The sequence below is a fragment of the Nyctibius grandis genome, chromosome 1, assembly GCF_013368605.1.
Source record: "Nyctibius grandis isolate bNycGra1 chromosome 1, bNycGra1.pri, whole genome shotgun sequence".
Taxonomy (NCBI): domain Eukaryota; kingdom Metazoa; phylum Chordata; class Aves; order Nyctibiiformes; family Nyctibiidae; genus Nyctibius; species Nyctibius grandis.
Window position 1 is genome coordinate 131,280,015 of NC_090658.1, and position 25,751 is coordinate 131,305,765.

The 25,751-nt window shown below is 42.2% G+C and overlaps 1 protein-coding gene across 15 annotated transcripts in view; it reads right to left on the reverse strand.

Moving 5' to 3' along the window:
• Positions 1-25,751, reverse strand: part of HMBOX1 (homeobox containing 1) — a 123,721-nt gene that overhangs the window by 20,431 nt on the left and 77,539 nt on the right. For all 15 annotated transcript variants that reach the window (XM_068399268.1, XM_068399233.1, XM_068399182.1 and 12 more), the window contains exons 5-6: positions 21,572-21,682; positions 13,472-13,625 (exon numbers count right to left, since the gene is read on the reverse strand). In XM_068399268.1, the coding sequence (XP_068255369.1) occupies positions 13,472-13,625; positions 21,572-21,682 (265 nt within the window). The remainder of the gene's footprint in view (positions 1-13,471; positions 13,626-21,571; positions 21,683-25,751) is intronic.

Here is a 25,751-nt window from a genome sequence, read left to right on the forward strand (position 1 = left end):
ACTAGATCCCTTAGAGCACCAGACATATATACAGTGTAATTATTTCTCTCATCAGTATGTGTTTGTGTACATAAATTGCACAGTCATTTCAGTCCACATTAAAAAAACCCGTACAATAGAGCTGACTCTTTATTCTGGTTTTACAAATCAGTGCCTGAACTTCGAGACAGTCATTTTACTGACGTTTCTTAGCAGGAATCTACCCTGCAATGTAGATTAAAACACCAGAAATACACCTTCCACTGGAGTGCGTAAGGCTGCATGACCTTCAAAGCTACTATAACATCACCAAGTTGCTCATTTTTTAAAATTCATTTTCTCAGTATTTTGACAGCGGTTTCAAGCACCAACACAATCCTATCAAGCTATTATTATTATCCCAAAATTTGTTTAAAACCAGAGTTAATTGATAATAGCTCTGAAAGCCTCATACTTGCAAAAGATAATCTATGCCTCCTAATCTGTAGCACCCTACTGTCGAGATAATTAACAATTAAAAAAAGAATAGTTAAGACATCGGAGGTGGCGATTTACTCTTCCTTGTAATTGGATTTGGTGATAAAGAGTATTTTTGAAATTACACAACAGCTCTCTTCTGCGTAGAAAGATTTGGAGGTTTTAGCAATGTGAAACACTCAGGTACTTTCTGCTGAAGGCACCTTGAAGACACTGACAGCAGATTATGACTATCCTTAAACTTAATGGTATCGCAGACTCCCAGAACTAATATAGTTAACTAAATTGTTCACAAAATAAAAGGAAAAAAAAAAAAAGATGAAAAATTTTTGAAGCCAGCAAGTAACTAACACATCAAGACATGATAAAGTGAGAATTGTTCTGTAATATCTCAACAACCGGTTGGTGTGAGCATACAGCACCTTCAAAGCTCTGCCTAACAAGGCATCTAAGCATGAATAATAGTGTCTCTTGTTCTCCTTTATTTACTTACAATATTTAAATTGAGACCTACACACTACAGGGATATTTATGTGCATTCAATCCTCTGGACTTTACAAACTGATAAACAAGACCTTTATGAAGACGACTGTGAAACAAACAATTCTGGCAGCAGTCACATCTTTTTATTTATTTGCTACAGATTATTTAATGACCATTCACCATCCATGGGGAAAGGACAGGGCTGAGTTTATAATCCAACTTTTTATCATTTCTTTTGCCTATAGGATTGTGAAATAGTTACCTGGGAAACAATGAGCTCCAAGGACTCCAAAGTATTACTTCATTAAAAAACACCCATCATGCTTTGTATTTCAAGAGCACTTTTATAACCAGATCATAAACCTCTTAAAAGTATTCTGAAACTGTGTTCTTTAATCTTATTCTTTAATATTATTAGAAGAATTTACAGGTAGAAGAACAGCAAAGTTAAGAGAGACAGACACAAGAACACAGATGCAGAGCTGTGAGGAACGGCTGAGGGAGCTGGGGTTGTTTAGCCTGGAGAAGAGGAGGCTCAGAGGTGACCTTAGTGCAGTCTACAACTACCTGAAGGGAGGTTGTAGTGAAGAGGGAGTCGGCCTCTTCTCCCAGGCAACCAGCGATAGGACAAGAGGACACAGTCTCAAGCTTCACCAGGGGAGGTTCAGGTTGGGCATTAGGAAGCATTTCTTCTCAGCAAGGGTCATTAGCCATTGGAAGGGGCTGCCCAGGGAGGTGGTGGAGTCACCATCTCTGGCTGTGTTTAAGAAAAGACTGGACATGGCACTTAGTGCCATGGTCTAGTTGCCATGGTGGTGTCAGGGCAATGGTTGGACTCGATGATCCCAGAGGGCTCTTGAGCCTGATTGATTCTGTGATTCTGTGAAATGAATCCACAGCTCCTACTCCTAGATTTGTGCTCACGAGCTGTTTTTTTTGCCACGTGCTTCCTCTTAAATGTCATTGCCACCCCACCTCAGAAAAGCCAAGCTCCCTGGGGACAGTCTTATCTCTTCAGAAAGCATGACTAAAACAGTACCAGTAGTAATGCTCTACAAGCAACTGAGGAGTTATTGACTATATGTCCTATATCTAGAAAAATAAATTCTTATCATTTTTGGATTTCAGTAAAGCATTTGATACAGTCACAAATGGGAAATTAATTCATAATTTTGGATAAGACAAAGATTAGTTTAATTACGAGACAGAGTAGAAAGGAAACTAAGTAAATGTAAACTAAAATGTAACTAAGAACAGGGCTGAAAATTTAAAATAATGGCTTGGAAGATGGCTATTGGTGATATTCCTCAAGTATCTTTGGAGTATCTTAAGAATGAAAACACATAACGATCTTGACACAAAGTCTGAACACGGTAATGAAATCTGCTGATGACAAAGGGAGAAGTCATGTCACTAGAGGGAATTGGAGTATCGTAAAAAGTAATAAACAAACCTAAGGGCAAGAACTAAAAAGAAACTTAACAGTGCAGTATGCAAGGTCATACACTTTGGGAACAACAACAACAACTCATATACACAAAAAGATCATCAGCTGGAAGTTAACAGGATTGTTGTCTGTTCAGTCACTGTAGTATGACTAAAAGACACAATGCAACAAAATCACCAAAAAGGCAAAGCCTGATACAGCTGTGGATGCTGGCTATTTCCCATCCAGAAACAAAAGCATTAAAATACTTGCATGAGACCTCACTTGGACTATGGACAATCTTGGTCTGCCACTTTTAAGAAAGATGAATTTAAAACTGAACATCTCCGAGAGCAATCGTAGGATGACAGAGGAATGGAAAGCCTCTCTTGCAAGAGATACAGCATGTTCTACCTGAGCAAACCTCAAGGTAGAGAAGAGGTTATGGTTTACCATAAATACATGAAGGGGCCAACATTGGAGACAAGAGATGGAGGTAAGGATTTGTTTTAGTTAACTCATAGCATAGATCCAAGAAGGATGGGTCACAATCTCAGGAATTTAGATATCTAACCACTGAAACAAGAGCCTGCTGGGTAGCCATGTCCCAACGGGCTTTTGTACCCTTGGCCACACCTGCTTCTAAGATAGAGAATTTAATCAGTGTCTGAAACAGATATAATAAAGGTTGGCTGAAACAAGAGAAGCTGAACACGAAACTGGAAGACCCAGTCCAATGCTCCTGTGACTAAGAGAGTATCAAGGAGCATTTAGAAACTGAAAGAGCACCAGCCTATGTACATAATAAGCAACAAACCAGATGACTTTTTCTGTATGTTTTGTACTTATGTACCCTATTTTCTCATTCTTTTTTCTTGATAAGGAAATCATTAAAAAAAGCTCTTTGGAACAAGTCCATGTCTTCTATTACAGAATCACACAGAATGTTAGGGATTGGAAGGGACCTCGAAAGATCATCTAGTCCAATCCCCTGCCGGAGCAGGATTACCTAGACCATATCACACAGGAACGCGTCCAGGCGGGTTTTGAATGTCTCCAGAGAAGGAGACTCCACAACCTCTCTGGGCAGCCTGTGCCAGTGTTCAGTCACCCTCACCATAAAGAAGTTTTTCCTCAAATTTAAGTGGAACCTCCTGTGTACCAGCTTGCACCCATTGCCCCTTGTCCTGTCAAGGGATGTCACTGAGAAGAGCCTGGCTCCATCCTCTTGACACTTGCCCTTTACATATTTATAAACATTAATGAGGGCACCCCTCAGTCTCCTCTTCTCCAAGCTAAAGAGACCCAGCTCCCTCAGCCTCTCCTCATAAGGGAGATGTTCCACTCCCTTAATCATCTTCGTGGCTCTGCGCTGGACTCTCTCTAGCAGTTCCCTGTCCTTCTTGAACTGAGGGGCCCAGAACTGGGTTCTGTTGACAGAGTTCCTCACAAACAGCACAGAATTCAAAACAAATTAAAATTTATGCACGTTCCAAAGGAAAACCAAACAAAAAAAGGTCAATTGTGCTATCCTGGACTATGAAAAAAGAAAAAAAAAAGAAGGATAAAAAAGAATCTAGGATGTGGTAGTGACTTTTGTGGTTAAAGCCCATATGGCTCTCTGATAAAGCATTCTTTTTAGTCTCTTTAAAGCGCTCCACAGTCTGACCAAGAGCCCATAAATACATGATGCAACGTACTTACGAGTTTTACTTAGGAATTTTGCTCCCTCACTTCTCCTTGTAATTACTCTGTTTATTACTTGTATAAAGACCTCACATCTGTTACTAGATGGCAGAGAATTTCCTTCCACTGAGGTAGGTTTGGACTCTGTTCAGAGACCAGCTGCAGTGAGAGTCAGCAGGAACACTTTGCCTTCTTCTAGAAACCAGAAATGGGCAAATCCAACAGTGCTTTGAGCTGGATGGTGCTCACGTATACTCCATGCTGGCCGCATCAAAGTGAGAGGTGACAAGGTGCCAACCTGATTACTAATTCCTTCCGAACGCTTTCCAGATCACTCAAGAAGTTAAATTTGTAATTCACTGAAGTGGGTTTATTCAATGGATAATATTACATCCAGGTCAGGTAAATCTCACTGTGAGCGATGACTATCCCTTTTAGCTGAACTTGGACCTCCTTGGCAGGTCAGAGCTGTCTAGTTCTTTCTCAGGACTTTAAGCAGGCTTTAAGAGCCAAATGATCACAGCTTTATGGTCACTTGTGCTTGTCGTCACCCAGGGAGCTGTTTGCCACTGTCTCATCTGCTAAACTTCCCAGGAGTCTGCTCACCAAGCGTTGTCTCAAGCTCCTTCAGTACAGACACAGAGAGAGAGAGATAACCCACAGCACTACACTCACACTTTTACTCTGTCCTTACCACAAGCAGCATCTAGGGGTCTCAACATGATTGTAGAGAGCCCACTGAGCTAGGCTCTGTGTGTGAACAGAATACAAGCCCTTGGCTCAGAGAAGTTGCGACCTGAAATGATTGGCATTAACAGTTACATTAAATAATGTTCTGGAAAGTGAATTATTTATCTTGGATACAAATAAAGCAGATAATTGCTGTGAATTTCAAAAATATCTAAACGCTCCCACGACCGAACTGCATTTGCTATCTTTGCAAAAAGCAGGGTAATGCACACGGAAAAGAACAAATTCAAACTCCTCACATACAGGACTGGCTCTGAATTAGTTGTGGCTGTTCAGGAAAAAGACACACGTATCGTTGTGGCCTACTCAAAGAAATCACACTCTCAATCAATACACAAAAGTGATCAGCAAAAAACAGATGTTAGGCTGGAGATCAGAGAACAACAGGAATCAGATTCAGGTGCCTGTATAAGCTGGAAATATTCACCCTGGAAATATGGTAATCAGTTCTCCTCCTGTCCCTACTCACCCACCCTGGGTCACTAAAAATTGAATGTAGAAATAGAAAAGGTCCAGAGAAGAGTGACAATGAATGTTCTTAGAGGCAAGGGAAGACTTGCCATCTGAGATAAGAGAAGGACAGTTTAGTTCAGAGAGGAGATAAATAAGCAGCACATTGATAGTAGGATACACAATGAATGATCATGGGAAGATAAAGGTATTAAAAAATAAAAAATGTTCTTTTTTATTCTTTCTCATGATACGCAGGCAAAAGGGACCTCCAACTTTTTAAACACATTTTAGCATATAAAATGAAACTGGGTATAATTAGTTCTCCCAAAGTACCCTGAAGACCTTAACAGGATTTAGAAGGAATTACATATTTATGTGAATAAGAATGCCCACAGCTGCAATAGCAGGATTTAAAAAAAAATTAGGGTAGGAGATAAGAGCTTTCGTCCACAGCCACAGGATCGCTAGCCATGTGTGAGCTAGTCACAGACTAGAGAGGATAAGTAGAAAGAATGACAACCACCATCATCATCACCACCCAGGTTACCACTGAGCCTTGAAGCTTCTGTCACATGCCAGAACTCCACAGTGCTGGTGCCGTACCAGGACACATCGCAAGGTCAGCCCTGGTGCCAGGGACAAAAGATGGAGCTGGAAAAGGCACCCAAGGACACAAGGGCTGCTCTTGAACAAGGCTGACCTAGGCAGCTATCAAGCAGTTCATGGTGCTCTTCAGATTTGCCATGTCACACTCATGTCTTCCTAGTAGGAACTCAGGTTGAATTGAGGTTGCCCCTATACCTCCTCCCCCTATGCAATGCCCCAAGACAGCTTTACCTGCTGAGGACGGTGACATGAAATCACTGCAAGGGCAAACAGGGCAGCTGGATGTTGCACACGTAAGCGTTCAGGGGGTACGCTCTGAAGTATGGGGTCTGTGAGCTGGGACACCCCTGAAGGAGCCAGCAGATGTTCTTAAAAGCAAATCACAGGTTAAGAGGTAAACTTGGTCTTACACAACCTCCCACACACTAGTGCTACTGGAGCCAGCAAAAGTTATATTAGCCTGCACAGTAAGCAACAACGATGCCTTTTTACATCTTCACTGAAAGCATCTGGGCACTTCCAGAGATTTCCAATCCCGTATGTATGACAATTGCTTTGATGCTATGAGAAGACAATGTTATAACTCAGGATGAGATCCTGCTGCTCACCTTCACGAGCAGGGAGACAGAACATGGAAGTATCTCAAGTGGTCCTGGAGAAATGCAGGAGAGAAGACTAGAGAAGAATTCTCGTTCTTAAAATGTGGGTTTATTGCACCAGACAGTGCTGCTGCAGGTCAGACTGACAAGGCTCCTTTTGCAAATGTTGACTTCAGTTATTTTGACCTTGGCAGGTACAAAAAAATGTATCTGGAGTCTGCTGCAAGGAGTTACCTCTCCCACAGATCTCTTTTTTTATTGTTTAAAAAGAGAGAGAACACAAAGATACAAAGAGCACCTGAGCTCCCTGAAAAAGAAAAATAACTCATTAGGTGCTGGATCCTTCAGGAGACCAGAGTCTGGTGAGCACTTTGGACTGACAGTGTTATATTTTATTGCATGTGATCTGCCAAACAACTGGGATTTGCTTACAGCCGATTAGAATAGGAAGCTTGCATATTATACATGTCTAAGAGGGAACACAGCTTGATCTAATGCAAAATAAGACAGATACTGTGTAGCAAGCATAAAATGGCTGCTCTTGCATTTTATGAAGACATACAGCAACGACCCTGAGCCAAACCTCTTGAACTTTCAGACAATAAAAAGAACTTGCCTGTGTCTAAACCGTAAAGTGAACTTTACTTGAACGCCTTTGCAAAGTGCCTGTGCTCACAGATCTCAAAGCATTTCACAAGCATCAACAGCAAAGATCCTAAAAAACCACTCCCTTCCTACATCTCAAAGGACTTAATGAAGTTGAACCTCCACAGCAAGTTGCTGACTAACAAACACCTTATGTAGAATAGAAAGAGATGGAAAATAACATAAAGAAGTCACCTGATGTTTCCCTCTGCATTAAGATGAAATGTATCAGCACCATCCTGACAGATTTTAGCTAATTTGCTCCTGAGAAATGTTCCATAATTTCTGTTGATAACCTGCTCAGTGCTCAACCATTCCTAAAGTTGGAAAGTTTTTCCTAATGCCTAACCCCATTCTTCCTCGGTAACCCAAGAGGCTTTTAGCACCTTGCTCATCACTCCTCTGGTTGGGCTCAGTCTCCCAAGCAGGTAGTGGAGATTTTACAGTTGAGAATGGCGACTCACCAAAAGGTTCAATGACATCTGAGGGTCGTAGGGACAGCAGAGCATAACTCTCAGCACTCCTCCCCTCTTAGCAGCCAGCAAAACAAACCTGAGGAAGACGAGCAGCGTTCCCGAGCCAACCGGTGGACATCATTATATTGATGAGAAACTGATGTTCTGCTGCTAACAATGTACAAGGCTAATGGAAGAGGCCGAAAGCCATTACTTCCTGCTCTGTTGTCAGCTTGAAAAGGGAGAAACGCAATGAATCCAAAACTTAAATCTCCTCCAAAGCCTTGCACAGGAAACTTAGATCCCCTATGGGGCCGGTATTAAGGTTCTGCTAGAAGACATAACTAAGAGTAATGGGATGAAATTAACTAAGAAAATTTCCTAACTGAATTTCAGGAGCTAATAGAGCTCTCATTTTCCCCAGGGAAGCCGTGGAAGCCCCAGCGCTCAGGAGAGCTGCAGTAATAGCGCTTTCACAATCGGAAGAATTTCTAATAACGCATGTCAGGGCTGATATCGCTCAGGGCCAGAACCATGCCCAGGGCTCTGCTGGCTCAGCCCGGCACCGGCTCGCTGGGACTGCTGCAGAAGGTGCTTCTGTCAGGAGGGTGGACGATGCTACATCTCCTACAGCTGATGGAAATGCAACAGGGACTGGTTTTGGCATGGAGATGACTTTCCTCACCAACTTGGGTCCACTTTAAAGGGGAAACAAGAATACAACCTGGTCAAATTAGACAAGTGATACCAGGGTAATACATGGCTGCTCCCTGCCAAAAATCAAAGGACACCTCTTCCATGACGCCAGCACAACTGTCAGCGTGACCACGCTTTTAACCAAACCAGGAACTCACCCAACTCAAACCAAACAAAATCAAGCAGATAAAAAAACCCACCATGGGAAATTTGTGCATCTTTTTGTTAAACTTCCCCTTGCCTGTGCTCACCCGGTCTAGTGGAAGGTGTCCCTGCCTGTGGCAGTGGGGTTGGAACTAGATGATCTTTAAGGTCCCTTCCAACCCAAACCGTTCCATGAAATGTCTATGAAAATTTGCCCTGAGCCAGTTCTGGCACACCCATTGCATGGCAGGCTGAACCAATTCCATGAAACGGAAGGGAAAATAAAAAGGATTTCTTTTTTCTGAACCGAGCCGAACTGGCTGGGGTTTCAATCAGACAAGAAACTTATCTGGCACAATGCAGGGTGGCAGGAGCAGGGAAACTGAGGAGGAGGAATCGAGACGGGTGATGAGACAGGATAACACCTAAGGATGAGATGGTGACAAACTGTTAACTCAGCTCAGCTATATCATGAAACTACACCCTCAGTATCTCGGGAAATCTAAACCCATTTCTCTTATGAATAAAGTTGCCTCAGACCACAAAGCCAAGTGCAACACCTGACTCTGTTTTGCCATCTATGAAATGGGGATAATAGGTAGCTATATAATCCAGCCTTATTTAATCTAAATACATCTTTACAAAAGGATGCTTCAAGAGCACTGACAAGTGTTAAAATAAAAAAAGACAACCTATAAAATCAAACCAAATAACCCTCAACCAGAAAGCAAAGTCCCAGCTCCCCAGACAAACTGAAATACTTTCAACTGATGAATTATTCATTTTGTTTAGAGCAGAATTTACAGTTATTTTAATTTAATTTTTGGATAAAGCATATACTTCAAAAACAACACTCAACTCCCCCCCCCCCCCTTTAATGGCACTCAATAAAAGTGCCTTAAAACAGGTATATAGTCATTGATTCTGCTGCCAACCTTAAGATGGTATTTTTTGCCTGAGAAAGAAGATAAACCTCAAGTCCAACATATGATTAGAGAAGAAGCATCAATCACTTAAAAAAAAACCAAACCAAAGATAGACAAGACAACACAGCTTCATTAGAATAAGAGAAAACCCTAAGGGAATTTTCAATTTTGTAGTTCTAATGAGAGGGGTTGACAAGAAATAAAGGAGAGAAAAGAAAAAAAAAATATCTTTGGGACAAGATGTAATGAAGAACACGAAACTGAACCCGAAACAGACTTTCAAGTTTAACCTCAGGTTTTCAGAGAAAGGACTATTGTAGTCTTAGCTCTGCTCCCAAAGGAGGGTGAGCCACACGACAACATCACCACACACAAAACTCAGCATATTTCATGAGCAGGAGGCTCAAGAAGAGAACAGGTCAAGGTTGATCTCACTAGCACAGCAGCGAGAGGGAGCTTGCACTGCAGTTGTCTGAACCACACCTAGTCTGCAGTTAAATATAGAACTTTACTTTCTGGAACTATTGCTCCTCTTAACCTTCAGAGCATAAATATTCGGAGAGATATTTAAAAAAAAAAAATAGAAAGGAGAGAGAGAGAGAGAAAGAGACCTGAATCTATTGTCCGAAATCTAAGCCCCGCGACTAATAAACTACCCTGGGAGAATTTCCAAAAAAGCAGTAAAGTCTGGAGAATTGAATTACAGAAACCACAAGCAACATTCTGGAAATCCAGTATAAACCAATTAGTTTCTTTAATACACATACCCCATATACAGACACTTATGGACATTAGACATTTAAGTATATGTGCCGGCCCTAACGCCTATCTTAATTATACCAGGTTGGCACCAATATGATAATTAATTGCACTGGAGTTTTTGTTGATTTAAATCTTCTAAAAAAGAGAAACTAGCCCTTCAGCCCTCACCCTTCTCACTCAGTTCCTGGGCCAAATCCTGACCGGTGCTGTGCATTTTCAGTTGGAGAGCCTGCTCCTAGAAGCAGATCTATTTAATTTTTGCAATCAAATTCAGATTCTTTCCTTGAAGTGCTCTCAGCTGGTTTGACACATCGACTTCTAGCGACTGCATTTCTTACCAACTGAATCCAAGTCAAAAGCACCTACCACAACTAACTGATATAGCAGCCCTAGATTTTGATCCTCACCCAACAAATGTTTATACAGCTTCGCAGCAACGTTTCAGAAGTTTATAGGAAGAAGTAGCTCTGCATTACCTACACAAGAGTTTCTGTTAAGGTCTAGACTCAACCCTCTTATCTTCAGGCTTTTAACTAAATCACCACGGTTAGGTCTAATTGCAGAAGGCTCCTCTTTTGCACCCAGAGAGAAAGGTGCATAGAGCCCTCATGAGCTGCATCAGTGGGAGGGAATCGTCTTCTGGATCTCTGTTTCTCATTGCTAAGTAGCTAGAAGCCCAGATGAACAAGCACTTCACTGAGGCTCCCAAATAAAAAGCTCAAAACTAGGTGCCTAAATCCCTGCGTGCACCAACAGTACATCAATATGCTGCGGGACATACAAACACAACGCAATTAAACTTGCATTTAATTAAGGAAAATAGTCCATTACACTGAGTAGGACATCTCCACTCACAGCCAAAACTTAACCCTTAGAGGAAAATGCAAATTAGTAGGTAAATGACACCAGACCACACGCAATGACAAACACCATTTTAGTGGGCCAAATGCTTATTCCTGACCCTATGGCATCAAGTGAACCTGATCCGCTTGGCCAGACAGCCAGGAGTCTGGTTACCTTCATCCTGCCTGGTGTTATGAGCCATATTATGGACAAGCCTGGAAGACTCTGGTGACTTGTAAGTGCAATTAGTTAGCTTCTTCCTAGGGCTCCCAAGAGAGTGTTTTCCTCCCACTCTTTCAAAGCCTGTCACCTAAACCAGCTCATCCTTACAGCTCAGCTAGGCCCATTAAAGTATAACAGTTAAACCACCGTATTCCCAGCTTGCTTTATGGTGTAGTTTTATTGTCATACAAAGCTTTTACCACGGTTCGAGTTTACTGTGTTCTTGCCTCAGTAAAACTCCTCAGCCACACTTTCCAGGAGCCACACACAAGGCTGCGCAATTCAGTGCTTGCGGTGACCCAGCAAGAGCTCTGCAAATTAATATTAAAGCCAGGATTGAGGCAATGTGGCAGAAGTCTCCATTTACCAGCAGAATACGGAGAGAACCTCAGCAGCAAAGACCTCACAGAGCACAAGACACAGCAAACAAAACCAAGAATGACAAAGAAGAAGAAAGAGGGTAATGAAAAATTAGATCAAATGATTATGTATCTGCATACACGACTGGATGATTTCCAGTGTCAACACCGACTTGCTTCTTCCCATACACAACCCCAAATCTCACATCTTTCTAACAGACACATACCAAACCATTACAGGTTGTCTGACTTCTTGGGAGGGTCACAGCAGAGACTGGCTTTAGGAGAGATCTGAAGGAGGAAGGGTAGTGCTTGCTCACTTAGCTTTCTCTTTCTGCTGTGTTCCCACAGCACACACCTAGCACGAAGGAGTCTAAGGCACTATCATGATTCAAACAGCAAATAATAGCAGTTATCGCACTTTAGGCCAGACAGAAACCAATAAGAAAAACACTCGTGCCCAAAGAGCTCTAATTTTACCTCAGAGCAATTAAATATTTCACACACAGAGGGTTAATAAGGAGATGGTACTGTCCTGAAGGTACACTGAGCTGTAGCATTTTTGTCATTCAACACACTGCCATCAGGACAGTCATACAAGCATTTCAAAGTGCTAAAGACCCCACACTGCACATTGTGCTGCCTGTGAGGAGGGGGACACTAGAAAAACACAGTCTCCTGTACTATCAGATTTGAGGACTCTGTATTAGGTGAGTCTAGCAAAGCAGAACATTTCAAACATTTACATTCTTTTCTTTGGGGAAACATTCAGCCAAACCTGAAAATATCAGTGCAGTGCTAGGACAGAATACAGAAACAAACACTTAGTTACTGGTCTCAGCCCTGCAAGACCCTGTGATGGCCTGTGGCCACCCAGAAGTATGTCCATCTTGTGTGTAGAAAGGCTTGGGTCCCTGCGGGGGGGCTCAGTATTTTGGTCTTAGCTTAGGCAAAAGGAGACACTCTCCTGCTCCTAATCAGTTCCAAAGACCCTTGTGCAAGCAAGAGGAAAGAAAAGCATTACAGAAAGGGCAAAAGCACATCCTAAAAGTCTGCTGGCCAAGGACTCAATGGAGTTGCAAACCAGAGAGTGTAGCACACACAGAGTCATGTGGTGCTTTCATGGAAAGGAGGTTCCTCACGTTCTCAGAGAGAAGATAACTCCTCCCAGCCATTTAGCCCTTAACAGAAATAAGCATTCATCCCTAAACTACGTTTGAGTTCACTAGCCCTTTTCTATTCTACAATATTATCCACAAAAGAGACATTACTGTAAGCAGAAGGAAAGGCAAAGCACATAGGCAGCCAGGAGACCAGGCTCAGAGAGTGCTTCGTCTCTGCAGGACTGAAGAGCTGGGAGCTCTAATGATCACCTGCCACTCTGCATATGTATTTGAAAGATCCACTTTGCTCTGTACTGTTCCCAGCTCGTGTAAAAGGGTTGTAAGAGCCTTTTTGGACAAGGAATCTACTGCTTATTAGGCAAAGTTCTGCATCCTGAACAATTATAGTGCTGCCGAAATGCAAGTATGAACTATAAAATAATACAATACAAATGAGTAAATAAACCAGTAAATTGGGAAAGGCAAAATGTAAAATGTAAAGAGCATGCAGACCCCCACCAAGACAGAGCCTGGATTAGGCTAGATGGAAAGGTTTCTGCAAAAACAAAGGAAGAGCAGAACACCAATACTCTCAGACTGCGCTACAGACAAGATGTCTTAGGGGCTACAAAAAACAAGATATTGTCCAGATGAGTATAACATCTTTTTAAACAACAAAAGGAGTGAAACAGTGACTCCTCCTACTCTATTGTTGAGAATCAAATGATTACACTGTTATTAACGTGCATGATGCTAAAGCACATCCATGAAACTCAAGCTGGTGTTCACCAGAGCAGGAAAAAGGATACTTGTATTGGCTTTGAAATGCCCATCTCCGTAACCCCGAAGTGACATACCTTTCCATAACAGCCAGGCACTCCTTTCTCCACGTGAACCGACTGCCTCGCCGTAGTCTGAAGGTCCCAGAGGTAGCTGTGACTGGGGGAGGCGTCTGTCTCCATTCTGGCTCTTCTATTGGGATAGGAGCGGGTCTCATGCTTAACGTAGCCCCTAAGAATAATAAATACTGTGTTTCCTAGTGGATTAAAAATCATGCCCATTTTCTCACTCCTGCTCATGAAAAAAAGACAAGACAGATGATGAAACCATTCAAACTGAAAAAGTAAAGCATTATCAAACAAAGACACCTTAAAGATACACAAAGCCAGCTAGAGTTCCCATCCCCAACCTCCAAGCCAGAGGTACCAGGTGACCACGGAAATCTAAGGGAGATATAACTGAGCTGATAGCCACTTAGGCAAAGCTGGCCTGCCTTCATCAAGAGGAAAAATGTCTTACAGAAAGAGCTATTCCCTAGCTGGGACTTATTTAGGTTGTGCTGCTACCTCTTCTGCCACAAAACAGGAAATAGCAGGTTTCTATTTAATTGTACAACAGTCTCAGGAAGCAATATGTAAATTTATAGCAAAGGTATTTCAATGTGTCTAAAGAGCTGAACAAACACTTGACATAGCTCCACTGATAGAAACACACCCTGTGACTTCTGCAAACACAGGTTTCTGAGTGCCAGGTTGCCTGAAAAAGTCACTGGAAGCTGAAAAGTTAACATCACACCTTTCCTCTTCTGTCCCCCTTCTATGGATATATTTCTCCTTTCAAGAAGCTTGAGCTGGAAAGCATCAAGCAAGAGATAGGCCTTGGCACAATGCCTTCAGGAAAGGCCCTTTGAAACTTACCCCTGATTCTTTCCACAACAGCCTCTCAGTTAATAAATCAAGACACACTGGGAGACCGATTTTTCGTATATCCCTTGGTGAGGATGGGAATCCGTTATAGGACGTCAGTACATAAAACAGGGTATGTTCTGAAGGACAGCTTTGTGCTCAGTGACTTCCCCTGGAGGGAAGAAATAGCTGTTCTTGTGTACAAAAAATAAAAAAAAAACAGTTGTATGAAAAGATAAATCACCACCTATATCCCATATGCATACTGAGCTCAACTGGAATTCATGCCCTAAACCAGCCTGGATAGATCCAAGAGAAGCAGGCAGCTCAGCTCACAGGAGGAACACAGTACTGCGCGCACGTAAAAGCAGGGCTGGGACAGCAAATCCCTCTGGGTACACAGACTTGCTCCGAATGGTTAGGATTTACTCACAAAAACATACCGTGTTAGTGGAACAATACTGCTTGTTTAATTTAAAACAGAGTAAAAGGGTTAAGGGAACTTAGAGTTTAACCAATAAACAAATTCCTACAGTTAAAAAGCAAGAAATTAGCTATTTATGCATTTGGCCATGTTCCTTTCCAGAAATGCACGACGAGTGTTTTCCTGACTGCCAGAGGCTTGCATCTGTGTTAGGTTTTTAGCCCAAAATAATTTAAAAATGTTACCCAGGAGAAGTCTAGAGGAAGTGAAGCCCACAACCGCTGCCTTGCATGCACAATGGATGGGGACGCTAAGTCCCAGCTAACGAGCCTACACAGATTACTTAGTTTTATTGACACACAAAATATTTCCTATATTGCCAATTTATTGGGAGGCCGTTTCAAGGAAAGTTCCTTACCTACTCTTTCTAGTACTCGCACAGTTTAGGGGTCTGGGTCAGTATCAAGTTGTTAGGCTTTAAATACACTTCAAAAACTAAAAACCTTCAAAAAAAAAATTAAAAAGAGGCAGGAGAGAACAGGACAAGAAATTAGCTTTCCCTGCATTCCCTTAGCAATATACTTTCCCTACCTGAGGATTTCATTTCACAGGGAGAGTACAGGAATATCAGTGATGCCTAACATCAAGGTAAGAGATGCAGAGCACTTCCATTAAATTTGCCTGAGATTTTTCAGATGAAGGTTGAAAAAAATCTGCATTTAAAGCATAAATTTACTCCTGCTACTGCCATGTTCACTTACTGAACAGAAGATGCTTTTTTTATTTTAGTAGCCTTGCTAGATCAACAATATAGAATCATAGAATGGTTTGGTTTGGAAGGGACCTTAAAGATCATCTAGTTCCAACCCCCTGCCACAGGCAGGGACACCTTCCACTAGACCAAGCCCCATCCAACCTGGCCTTGAACACTGCCAGGGAGGGGGCAGCCACACCTTCTCTGGGCAACCTGGGCCAGGGTCTCACCACCCTCACAGCAAAGAATTTCTTCCTAAGATCTCATCTCAATCTCCCCTCTTTCAGTTTAAAACCATTCCCCCTCGTCCTGTCACTCCATGCCCTTGTAAAAAGCCCCTCTCCCGCTTTCCTGTAGTCCCTTGAGGTACTAGAAGGTGCTAGAAGGTCTTTTACCTATTTCGCTTTTCTATGGGGTAACATCAACATCAGATAAGAGAGAGGTATGCTGAGAACTACAAGCAAGTACCCACCACTGTTTTTGTACACACATGAAGACAGAAGCATCTGAAGGCACAGAGAGGCCCAAAATGTGCTCGGATGTACGTGTGGCAAAAGCGGTGGGCACAGGCACTGCTGCCACATTTGATAGCATAACTATGGAGCTTTTCTTCACCCCCCTCAATTAATTGAGCACTCGGGGATCCCGTTTATTCTGCTGTTCCAACCCTTCATTGCGATCTTCTCACCACCCAGCTCCACCTCTTTACAACTTAATAAGTTACATCCTAGTTACTAGGTCACATTCTTTTTACAAACCGCTCAAACAGCTTTTAAGAAGTGAAACTTCTCTCCTGAGCAGAATGAGCGGAGCAAATGCAGTATGAGATTTTCATCTTGGTATATGCATCAAAAAGTGAGACATCTGTAAGGGGTATAGAGGTGAACCGTCTGGGAAGAACTCCTTTCGCAGAGAAAAATGAAAAGCAACGTCTCTCACTACCTGCCAGTGCTGAGTACCTCTTGCAACAATATAGAATTCTCTTTGTGCAAGCCAGTATTTTCTCAAATGCGGGTACGACTCTGGGGATGCTGCAGGTGGGTTTTGGGGAGGGGAGGCAGCCAAGAGTGGTGCTCTCCGACTGGAATGCAGCTGTATCTCTGTACTCAAAATTCCTCACGGCAAAGGCCCGCCTTCTCTCAGCACATCCCAGACACTATCCTGAAGAACAAGCGTTGCTCTTAAAAGCGTCACACGCAACTGCTGATCCACATCCCATGGCTGAGAGAGGCCCTGCCATACAGAAGCGATGCGCAGAATGGATGGAGCAAGCGTCAGGCCATCTCCCAGCTCCAAAAAACTACTCGGTAGCAAGCCTTTGCAGCAAGTACCCATCCTATATTACACGGATAAGAACAGATGTCACACTATATTTTTAGCCAGACTGACCTGAGACCACATGATAAACACCTTTCAGTCACTACCGAGCCAGGCTAGATTTGAATCAGGAGCCTGCACAGCAAAAGGTTCCCTACAGAGCTCATTGCTTGGATGGAAAGGATCAGAGCAGGGACTATTTTCTCTGCAGCTCTGTAAAATAGTAAATCACCAACAATACATTTCCAGTGCAAATCTTGTGGGATATCCAGCCTCATTTTTTTTTTTTGGGGGGGGGGGGGTACATTTTTCTTTTATAGCTAAACAAGAACTGCTATGGGAATAACACAAGAGATGCTACATCGTGATAATAACTACCTTTCTTTTTCCCTTTTGTTCAAGGAGAAAGAGCACACTGTTTTCTCCAAGGTGACCACAGCTGCCTTCCTATTACAGAAGACTGGCAGAAATAAATATCCAGCCTAAATGGAAGCAGTCTGTATCCATCTGTAACTTCAACATATCATTTCTAGGTGCCAGCTTCAGTTTGCAGCACACAGAGGCAAAAGACATGCTAAAGTTACTCCATAACAAACTTGCCACATTGCCCAAGACCCAGTGTCAGCCAAACTAATCAGGCTAACAACTACCAATGTAAAAAGAAATATTTATTTATTTAAAACCCATGGGCTCCGAAAAAAATAATCAGTACATTATAGGACTCCGTGCACTCATATACTGGCTTCTGAAACATCTACTATTTACCTACTGCCAAAACGCTCTCAGTCCTCTACAAAACACAAGAGATGTGGTGCCTGTCCAAAAAAAGCCCGATCTAAATGAAAAGCATCCCTATTAATTGGATTAAAGACCTTTCAAACACTAGCATTTAGCACTGACTTCTTCCCTTCAACAAAAAACCTGCCTTTCACCCTAATTGGCAACCGTTTCCAGAAACATTTACAATCCCTAGTACACTGGAATTCGCAGCATTGCTATTAACTCCGACAGGAAAATATTGATCAAGAAATTTTTGAGCAAGATTATTGCATACAATAGGAAAAGTGTTTTGTTTTTTTTTCTGATCCATGAGACTTAAGTCTCTTTTGCAATGTTCCAGTCTGCTGTTGCCTGAACACCCGCCACCAAAGCCAGGAGAAATATGGAAAAGTACCCATGCAAATAAGCAATCAAAACCAAGCGAACAACAAACAGCATATTCAAGAGGCCAAAGCAAGCTGGCAAATAATGAACAAGATGGAATTGCTGAGTCTCTTCTGGATACGAGCAACATCTAGCAACGTGTCAACAGCAGCAACATCTCAAAACTGCTCTAAGGCTCCACAACACCAAGTTCTTTGGTTAGCAGATGCAGGACTGCTGGTGGGTGATTTAAAGTGCTATACAGCACCATTATGTATTTGAAAAAAAAAGAAAAATAAGATCTCTTTTGATTTATACGTCATCTTTTGTCCCCTATATTATTAGAAACTCCTGGCTGGGTGCAGTATATAAGCATAGCAAAAGACAGTCCCTGCGGTGAGGACCTTACAGGCAAGGTGGGCAAGTCATACACAGGAAAATGGTCTCATCGTCATCTAGGAGACGGGAAAGTGACGTGCAAAGGTGAAATAATTTGCTAAGACTTGTAGAGAAAAACTGGCAGAGCCAAGGAAAGACTACAGGTCTGCCAAGTAATCTCCAGTCCTTTCCTCACACAACTATTCTTTCTTTACAGTTCATAAATCGATGATATCTGCTGTCCTAGTCCTTCAAAAGTGTTTCAATTTTAAGCGAAAGTTTTCTTTCCATTACTACACAAATTCAGTCAGAAAATGGACTTACTCTGGAGATCCAGTTTTCCAAAATAAGGAAGTAAAGAAATGAGGGAACTAAAAGTTCCCCAAGCCCTCACTTTGTCCATTGGTAACTCAAACGCATAGGTGCTTCTGCACACAGAGACTTGACTATCACTCAAAGGAGAAGGATTGAGATTTTATTCCCAGCAGCTGGAATGGGAAAAGATTGGATATATGAGAATAGAAAGCCAGATGTCACTTCCTAGTAAGAGAGCAAATAGAAAAAACACATGCCAGTCTTTTAATCTCTTGAATTTCTTCTAAGGAGGGCAACCTCTTACAGTCTACAGAGAGCGCAGTGATGGCATCGTTTCTTGGTGAACATGGCAAAAGGCTCTACAGATTTCCTCATTTTCTGACTCTAAAGAGGGAAGCAGAATGGCCAGACGAGTCTGCTAATCACAGGATACTGTGAGTGGTATCCAAAAGTTAGACTCCAAACTGGTTTTATAACAGCAATTTAAATCCAGGATGCTTTGGACAAGGTTGGTACCTTCCTTAATACATCGTATATACTTGCACATATGCATGTTAATTATCTCTTGGCTAACCAGTCTGACCTGCAAAATAGTAGATGGCAATAATTCAAAGCAGTGGATTATCTTACAATAAATAAATAAATACAACCATATTTTCCTCAAGCAGACTTTTCCAACAGCTACCGGAAACTGAGGGTTCCCCCCTTTCCCTCAGTCTCTAAAAAGAAACCAAATGTTATTTGGTTCTAAAGGGAATTTAAGTGCATCCAAGTAGTCCCTTGGCATAGGCAGAGGAGCCATTTTGTCTTTCATACTTCTTGAATATAGGAGGGCCATGAAGATGCTCGGAGGGCTGGAGCACCTCTCCTGTGAAGACAGGCTGAGAGAGTTGGGGCTGTTCAGCCTGGAGAAGAGAAGGCTCCGGGGAGACCTTCTAGCACCTTCCAGTACCTGAAGGGCCTACAGGAAAGCGGGAGAGGGACTTTTTACAAGGGCATGGAGTGACAGGACAAGGGGGAACAGTTTTAAACTGAAAGAGGGGAGACTGAGATTAGATATTAGGAATTCTTTGCTGTGAGGGTGGTGAGACACTGGCCCAGGTTGCCCAGAGAAGCTGTGGCTGCCCCCTCCCTGGCAGTGTTCAAGGCCAGGTTGGATGGGGCTTGGAGCAACCTGGTCTGGTGGAAGGTGTCCCTGCCTGTGGCAGGGGGTTGGAACTAGATGATCTTTAAGGTCCCTTCCAACCCAAACCATTCTGATTCTATGAATATGCTGTATAAGATCTCGTATTTGAAAAAAGGTTACACCCAAACAAACCACTCTTAAGGAAATTTTTCCACGTATGTGTAAAGAAAAGTGAACAAGACCTCAGCAAGACAGTGCATCAGAAAAGCAGAGGTCAACGTTGATTCATTTCAATTTAAGCCATAACCTTCAGTGTTGCTAGTCTTCCTTCCTTAGACACTGCTCAAGAGAGAAAGGACAACAAGATGTGAGCTTGTGGATACAGGGAAAGAAAGAAGGTGAAGAGGAAGAAGTAAAGATTTTAGTGCTAAGTTTGACAAGGCTGCTCTTATCCCAGAACAGAATACTATTTCTTACACAGTTCCAAATGATATTGGCAAGAAAAGACGCAAGGCTACGGGAAAAATCCACACAACAGTTTTCATCGTGGGGACTTCTGTGTTTTTTTCCCAAAATATCCCTTCCAAAAAACCTCTAGTTCTCTCCACTATTTTGGAGGCAATACCTTCCCCATCAAAGGGAAACGGCTGAGAGTTACTTCGTAGGGTACAACTCAAGCCTTTCAAAGCAGCTGATACTGAACGGTTGTATCCAGTGACTTTGCTGACCCTTAGTATCACAATTCCAGCCACCGCAAAAATCAGGCTTCTCAGTGATCCCTGCAGCTTGTCAGCACCTCACAATCCTTGGCACTTTTATTCTTTAAAGCAATTTTCTAGATGCTTAACAGAAAGGACAGGCTCGGCTGTGGCTTTGAACGCACCCAACTTTAAGTTAAATATTCTCAGGCCAACTGACAGCTGGAGCCTCTTGATTTTCAGCTTACACACAAAGCAGAAGTGTGGAGGATTTGTTTTCACTGGAATTTTTCTTAATAGAATTCTAGATATTGAAGCCAAGTTCACATTAGAGAGCCTGAGTCTTAAATTCTTTAAAACAATTACACAGTTAATTTAATCATGCCATTGTTTAAAGGAAATTAAACGTAAATATTTTGATCTTTACAATAAAACCACTAAAGGGAAAAATATGAACTGTGGTCAAACAAAATCTACGGAGAATAATGCAAGGAAATTAATTCAACTGTGATTTTGAAGATTGCTGAGTAGTTAAAGATAATAAGAAGCTTTACTTCTCTTTTTATATTTAAGATCTGTTTTGAGATTTGGAGAAGCAGGTGGGATTTGAGAGACACATCCCCCAGATTATCACTGTAACTGTCAACATCCCACCCATGAGCTTGAGATCCAACCCCAAACCGTCTGAAAACATCCCAAAGTTCCTCTCTGCCAAAATGTGGGGTTTTTTTGCAGCAACTTTATATTATGCAGCCATTATTAATGTTTTCTAGTTGTTCATTCTTAAGAGCCTCAGCATCTATTTCATGTTAGCTGACTACAGCTTCACTGATTGCTTCTGATTCCCAGAGTTAGGTAGCGGTGAGGACAGGGCAAGGAACTGTGACTGAGGAGCTGGACAGACATCCAGCTATGGATGAGTCAGCTCTGGATCATCTGCTGCAAAGCAAAGCACAGATTTGTTCCCACCCTCCTAAAAAGTAAACTGGTCAGAGGGAATACTTCTTCAAGTACACCAGAGCAAGAAGTGAATGATCAGTGATAGTAAAAACCAGTGACAAAAGGCTTCTTTTCCATAAATAAAACAGCAGGAGATGTTTAGGGTGTATTTGTTTACCAGGATTTGTCTTCTCAAGCTGGTACCATCTGTAAAATGCCCTTTTCTTTTGTTCACTCAGGTCCGACCCCTGCTGCAACAGCCAATGGGAGATCCGGCTCTGACTGATACCTGTAAAAAAAAAACAGAACAAAACAAAAGAGAGAAAGAGGAAAACTTGTTCTTTTTAAAACATTTTAAAGTGGTTCGTATACGGATAAAAGGTGTTGTCTTACAAAGCCCAGGAATTCCTAATGTTCCAGTCACAGAAAAAGTAGAGAGTTCGGCTGAGGGAGCTGGGGGTGTTTAGCCTGGAGAAGAGGAGGCTCAGAGGTGACCTTAGTGCAGTCTACAACTACCTGAAGGGAGGTTGTAGCAGAGTGGGAGTCGGCCTCTTCTCCCAGGCAACTAGCGGTAGGACAAGAGGACACAGCCTCAAGCTTGGCCAGGGGAGGTTCAGGTTGGGCATTAGGAAGCATTTCTTCTCAGCAAGGGTCATTAGCCATTGGAAGGGGCTGCCCAGGGAGGCGGTGGAGTCACCATCTCTGGAGGGGTTTAAGAAAAGACTGGACATGGCACTTAGTGCCCTGGTCTAGTTGCCATGGTGGTGTCAGGGCAATGGTTGGACTCGATGATCCCAGAGGGCTCTTCCAACCTGATTGATTCTGTGATTCTGAGTTCAAGCTTCCCCGCCCCATCCCTGACTGCTTTAACTTCTCCCCGTTGTTATTTTCAGTCTTACTCAAGGTACATCCTGGCATCAGCCCAATCAACCTACAAGCAAAGAGGGTACAAACTGGGAAGTCAAATCTACCACTGACTTGAATCATCCACAACTTCCCTGATTCTTAAATTTTTTTATCTGTGTGAAATGGGAACAAGTCCCTTACCCACTATTATATATAAATAATGACAGTTAGGAGATCGTTACCGTTCAACGCTTGAATAAGAAGGGAGAGAAACATAGAAACAGTTTATGTGATACAGATCAAATCAGCACAGAAATGGAGCAAGGCAACTATCAATAACAACGGCCAGAAAACACAACAGAAAGGGCAGTTGTCTGTCAGCAAAGCGGGATTCAAGCACTAGGTATCCAGGCAAGATTAGGGACAAAAAGTTCCAGAGTTTTTAAAGCAAGACTTCTAGAATATAATAAAAGGGGAAAAAATCCCTATAAGTTAATACAGTTATTTCCAAAGCATGACACTGAATGAAGGATCAATGCAGAAAGGGAAAAGAAGCGATTAGGAGAGGAACCAAATAAAGCAAGAGGTTTAAAATTACACTAGGAGGTGAACTGTAGGTTCATTTGAAAATATCAAAAACAATGTAATTTGCTGAGTAACTGAAGCAGTACTTCAGGCAGGAGGGCTCCCTGTGCTTTCCACAAGGCTCTTCAGCTATCCGAAAGGGTTAACACCACCTAAATTCTCCTGAGAACTAAAGTTTTAGGAGGTGCTCCAAGTAACAATACACTGCTGAACACCACCTGTGCCACCACCTGCTTGGTGATAATACTGAGGCAGGTAGAAGGTTGGCTTTCACACAGAAACTGCACTGCCTCTCCCCTCTTGAGATGCATGAAGGTTTTATAAGATCTCATAATCATATTTAACTCATGAAAAACAACCCCCTGTAGTTTTACCACTTCTAATACGGGGGTTTTATTATGCTTTTGTTTTTTGGCATTGGACACTGAAGCTGGTTAACTTTAGAACTATTAAATTTAGAATTATTTAATTTAGAATTATTTTTTTCTTCTGAGCAAGGGCCATTAGCCATTGGAAGGGGCTGCCCAGGGAGGTGGTGGAGTCACCATCTCTGGAGGGGTTTAAGAAAAGACTGGACATGGCACTTAGTGCCATGGTCCAGTTGACATGGTGGTGTCAGAGCAATGGTTGGACTCAATGATCCCAGAGGGCTCTTCCAACCTGGTTGATTCTGTGATTCTGTAAACTTGACTCTCAGGTATCATATTCAGGTGGGTTTACTCCAACCATATTTTTAAAATCACGAGTTTTATGCTCCCAACTGTTCTTCCTTATACAGAATTCCAGAGCCTATGAAGTTTTAATTGTCCTGGGGAAAAGGGATAGGTGTGTTTTGTTTCGAGTACAGAAGCTTAGTGCTGTTCAACAGAGCTCTGCCCACAAAACATACCCTGGTTCAGTTTTGTTTCCCGTACATCTATTGATCTTCTTAACACCCGTCCCCAGAGGCTGCCTTTGCTCCACAACTGAAAGAGTTCAGAAACAGCTGGGGCAGTCAAGAGTTGACACCCTGCAGGGCCCACACTGGGATATATAATTGAGTTTATACTATGAGGGAAGTGGAATTATTCAACCAACCACAAACCTTAGGTTCTGCCAAGTTTACATCAAGTCTGTGGAAGCGTACAAGTTAATACCAAAAGAAGTCAGTGTAAGTTGATAAAACTCTCCAGCCCAAACCAAGGCTTCAGTCTAGTTGAAATCATGCAATTTAGATGCCTGACAGCCAGTGAAAAGACCAAGTTTTGATAATTTGCAGCTCTTCACCTACTCTTATGATTCATAAAAGCCATTTCTTTAACACAGTGCTGCGGGGAGCAAATGTTTGCATCTCACTACTTCTGGCTGTATGGCTCCTATTAATCAATGGGTAACAGAACCATTAATTTACTTGTTTACTACAGTCCACTTACACTTATTGCAGCGAATTAGTGTTTGTTGAGTGTCTGGATAACAATGTAAGATATAAATGCAAAGCATTATTAGATAAAAATTATAAATAGAGATTACGTATCTTCAACAAGAGTCATATAGTGGAAAATCCAGGTTCTGCTCAAGAGGCTGCCTGATACTGTCATAAAGTGGTACAGATGTTAGCCACTTCAGACAATGTGCTTGAGACAAAGCAAAGGAGCAGGAGCCAAAAGATTCAAGCTGTGTATGGCCATGTCCACATTTGACTCATTGTGAGTCCTCACAGTTTATAAAGTTGCTTCTGCAAAATGAAGGTTTGTGAAGGACACAGAGATGGACAGATTCAATGGATGCACTATAAATTCTCAGTACATTATTATTTGACTACAGTATTTCATGAATGGCACTGCAGTCCACAACATCTTCTGCATTAGCAAGAAGCCCACAGCCCATTTTGCTTTTTGGCTAGTAGATTTCTACAGTAATGCTGCAAACCCAGGTAACACGTCAGGTATAGCTTAGGCAGCTGATCTTGGCTTTGGTCATAGGAATGTAGTGGATGACCTCTCGAAGACCCTTTTAAGTCCCATTTCCTACCGTTCTCTTCTGTTTTTTATTATTCTCTTTCCTTGTTTCAGAGATCTGTAATAAGAGGTGAGCTGCCTAAAGGTTTCCTCTACCTATATGACTCCTCCTCTTTTTAAGATATAAAATATCTCTGACCTGTACCTCAGCTCAGTTTAGAGGCCCCAAAACTGTACATTCCAACAGCTTGACTGATACAAGGTCACATGCAAAGTCCGTAGCAGAAGAACTGATCCAGGATCTCCTAGATCCCAGTAGTGTTTTAATCACAAACCCACCCTTCATTCCTTTCAATTAAAAACCCCCCAAACCCCAAATTGTCATGTCAGAGTTCTTGCATCTCAAGTGGGTTTTACACAGTTTACTCACAGGGACAATGACTAGTACTACCATGAGTACCATCCTGTCACATTGTCTGTAATCATGCTACTTTAGGAAATTGCACTGGCAGGAAAAAAGAAATCATCCTGCTGCCAGCAGTAAATTAATGAAGTTCTCTGGAGTACTGAAAATCCAGCTGCCTTGAGGAAATTCACTCTCAAACTGAACCGCAGACCTCAAGGAAGACTGCCATCCTCTGGGCTCAGCATCAGCGTGGACACAAACACGTTGTAATGAGCACAACTAGTTTTCTCATAGTAAATACCGAAGAAAGAAGTGGTAATCACAAAGGATTATAGCAATTCAAATGCTGACTTCTTATGTCACACGTCACTCCTTCCCACAGCAGGTTACGCTTCCTAATTATAAAAAAAAGTGGAGGTGACACTACACACATGCTCTTCTGGCCAGCCCCACTCTCTCCTACATAAATTATGTGGGGAAAAAGTTTCCCTTTCAATTACATGAAAGAAAGGGCAAAATGCATCATCAAGAGAAGGCAATTGGTATCTGCAGTACAAATCCGTTCACAACCCTCAAAACTGCTA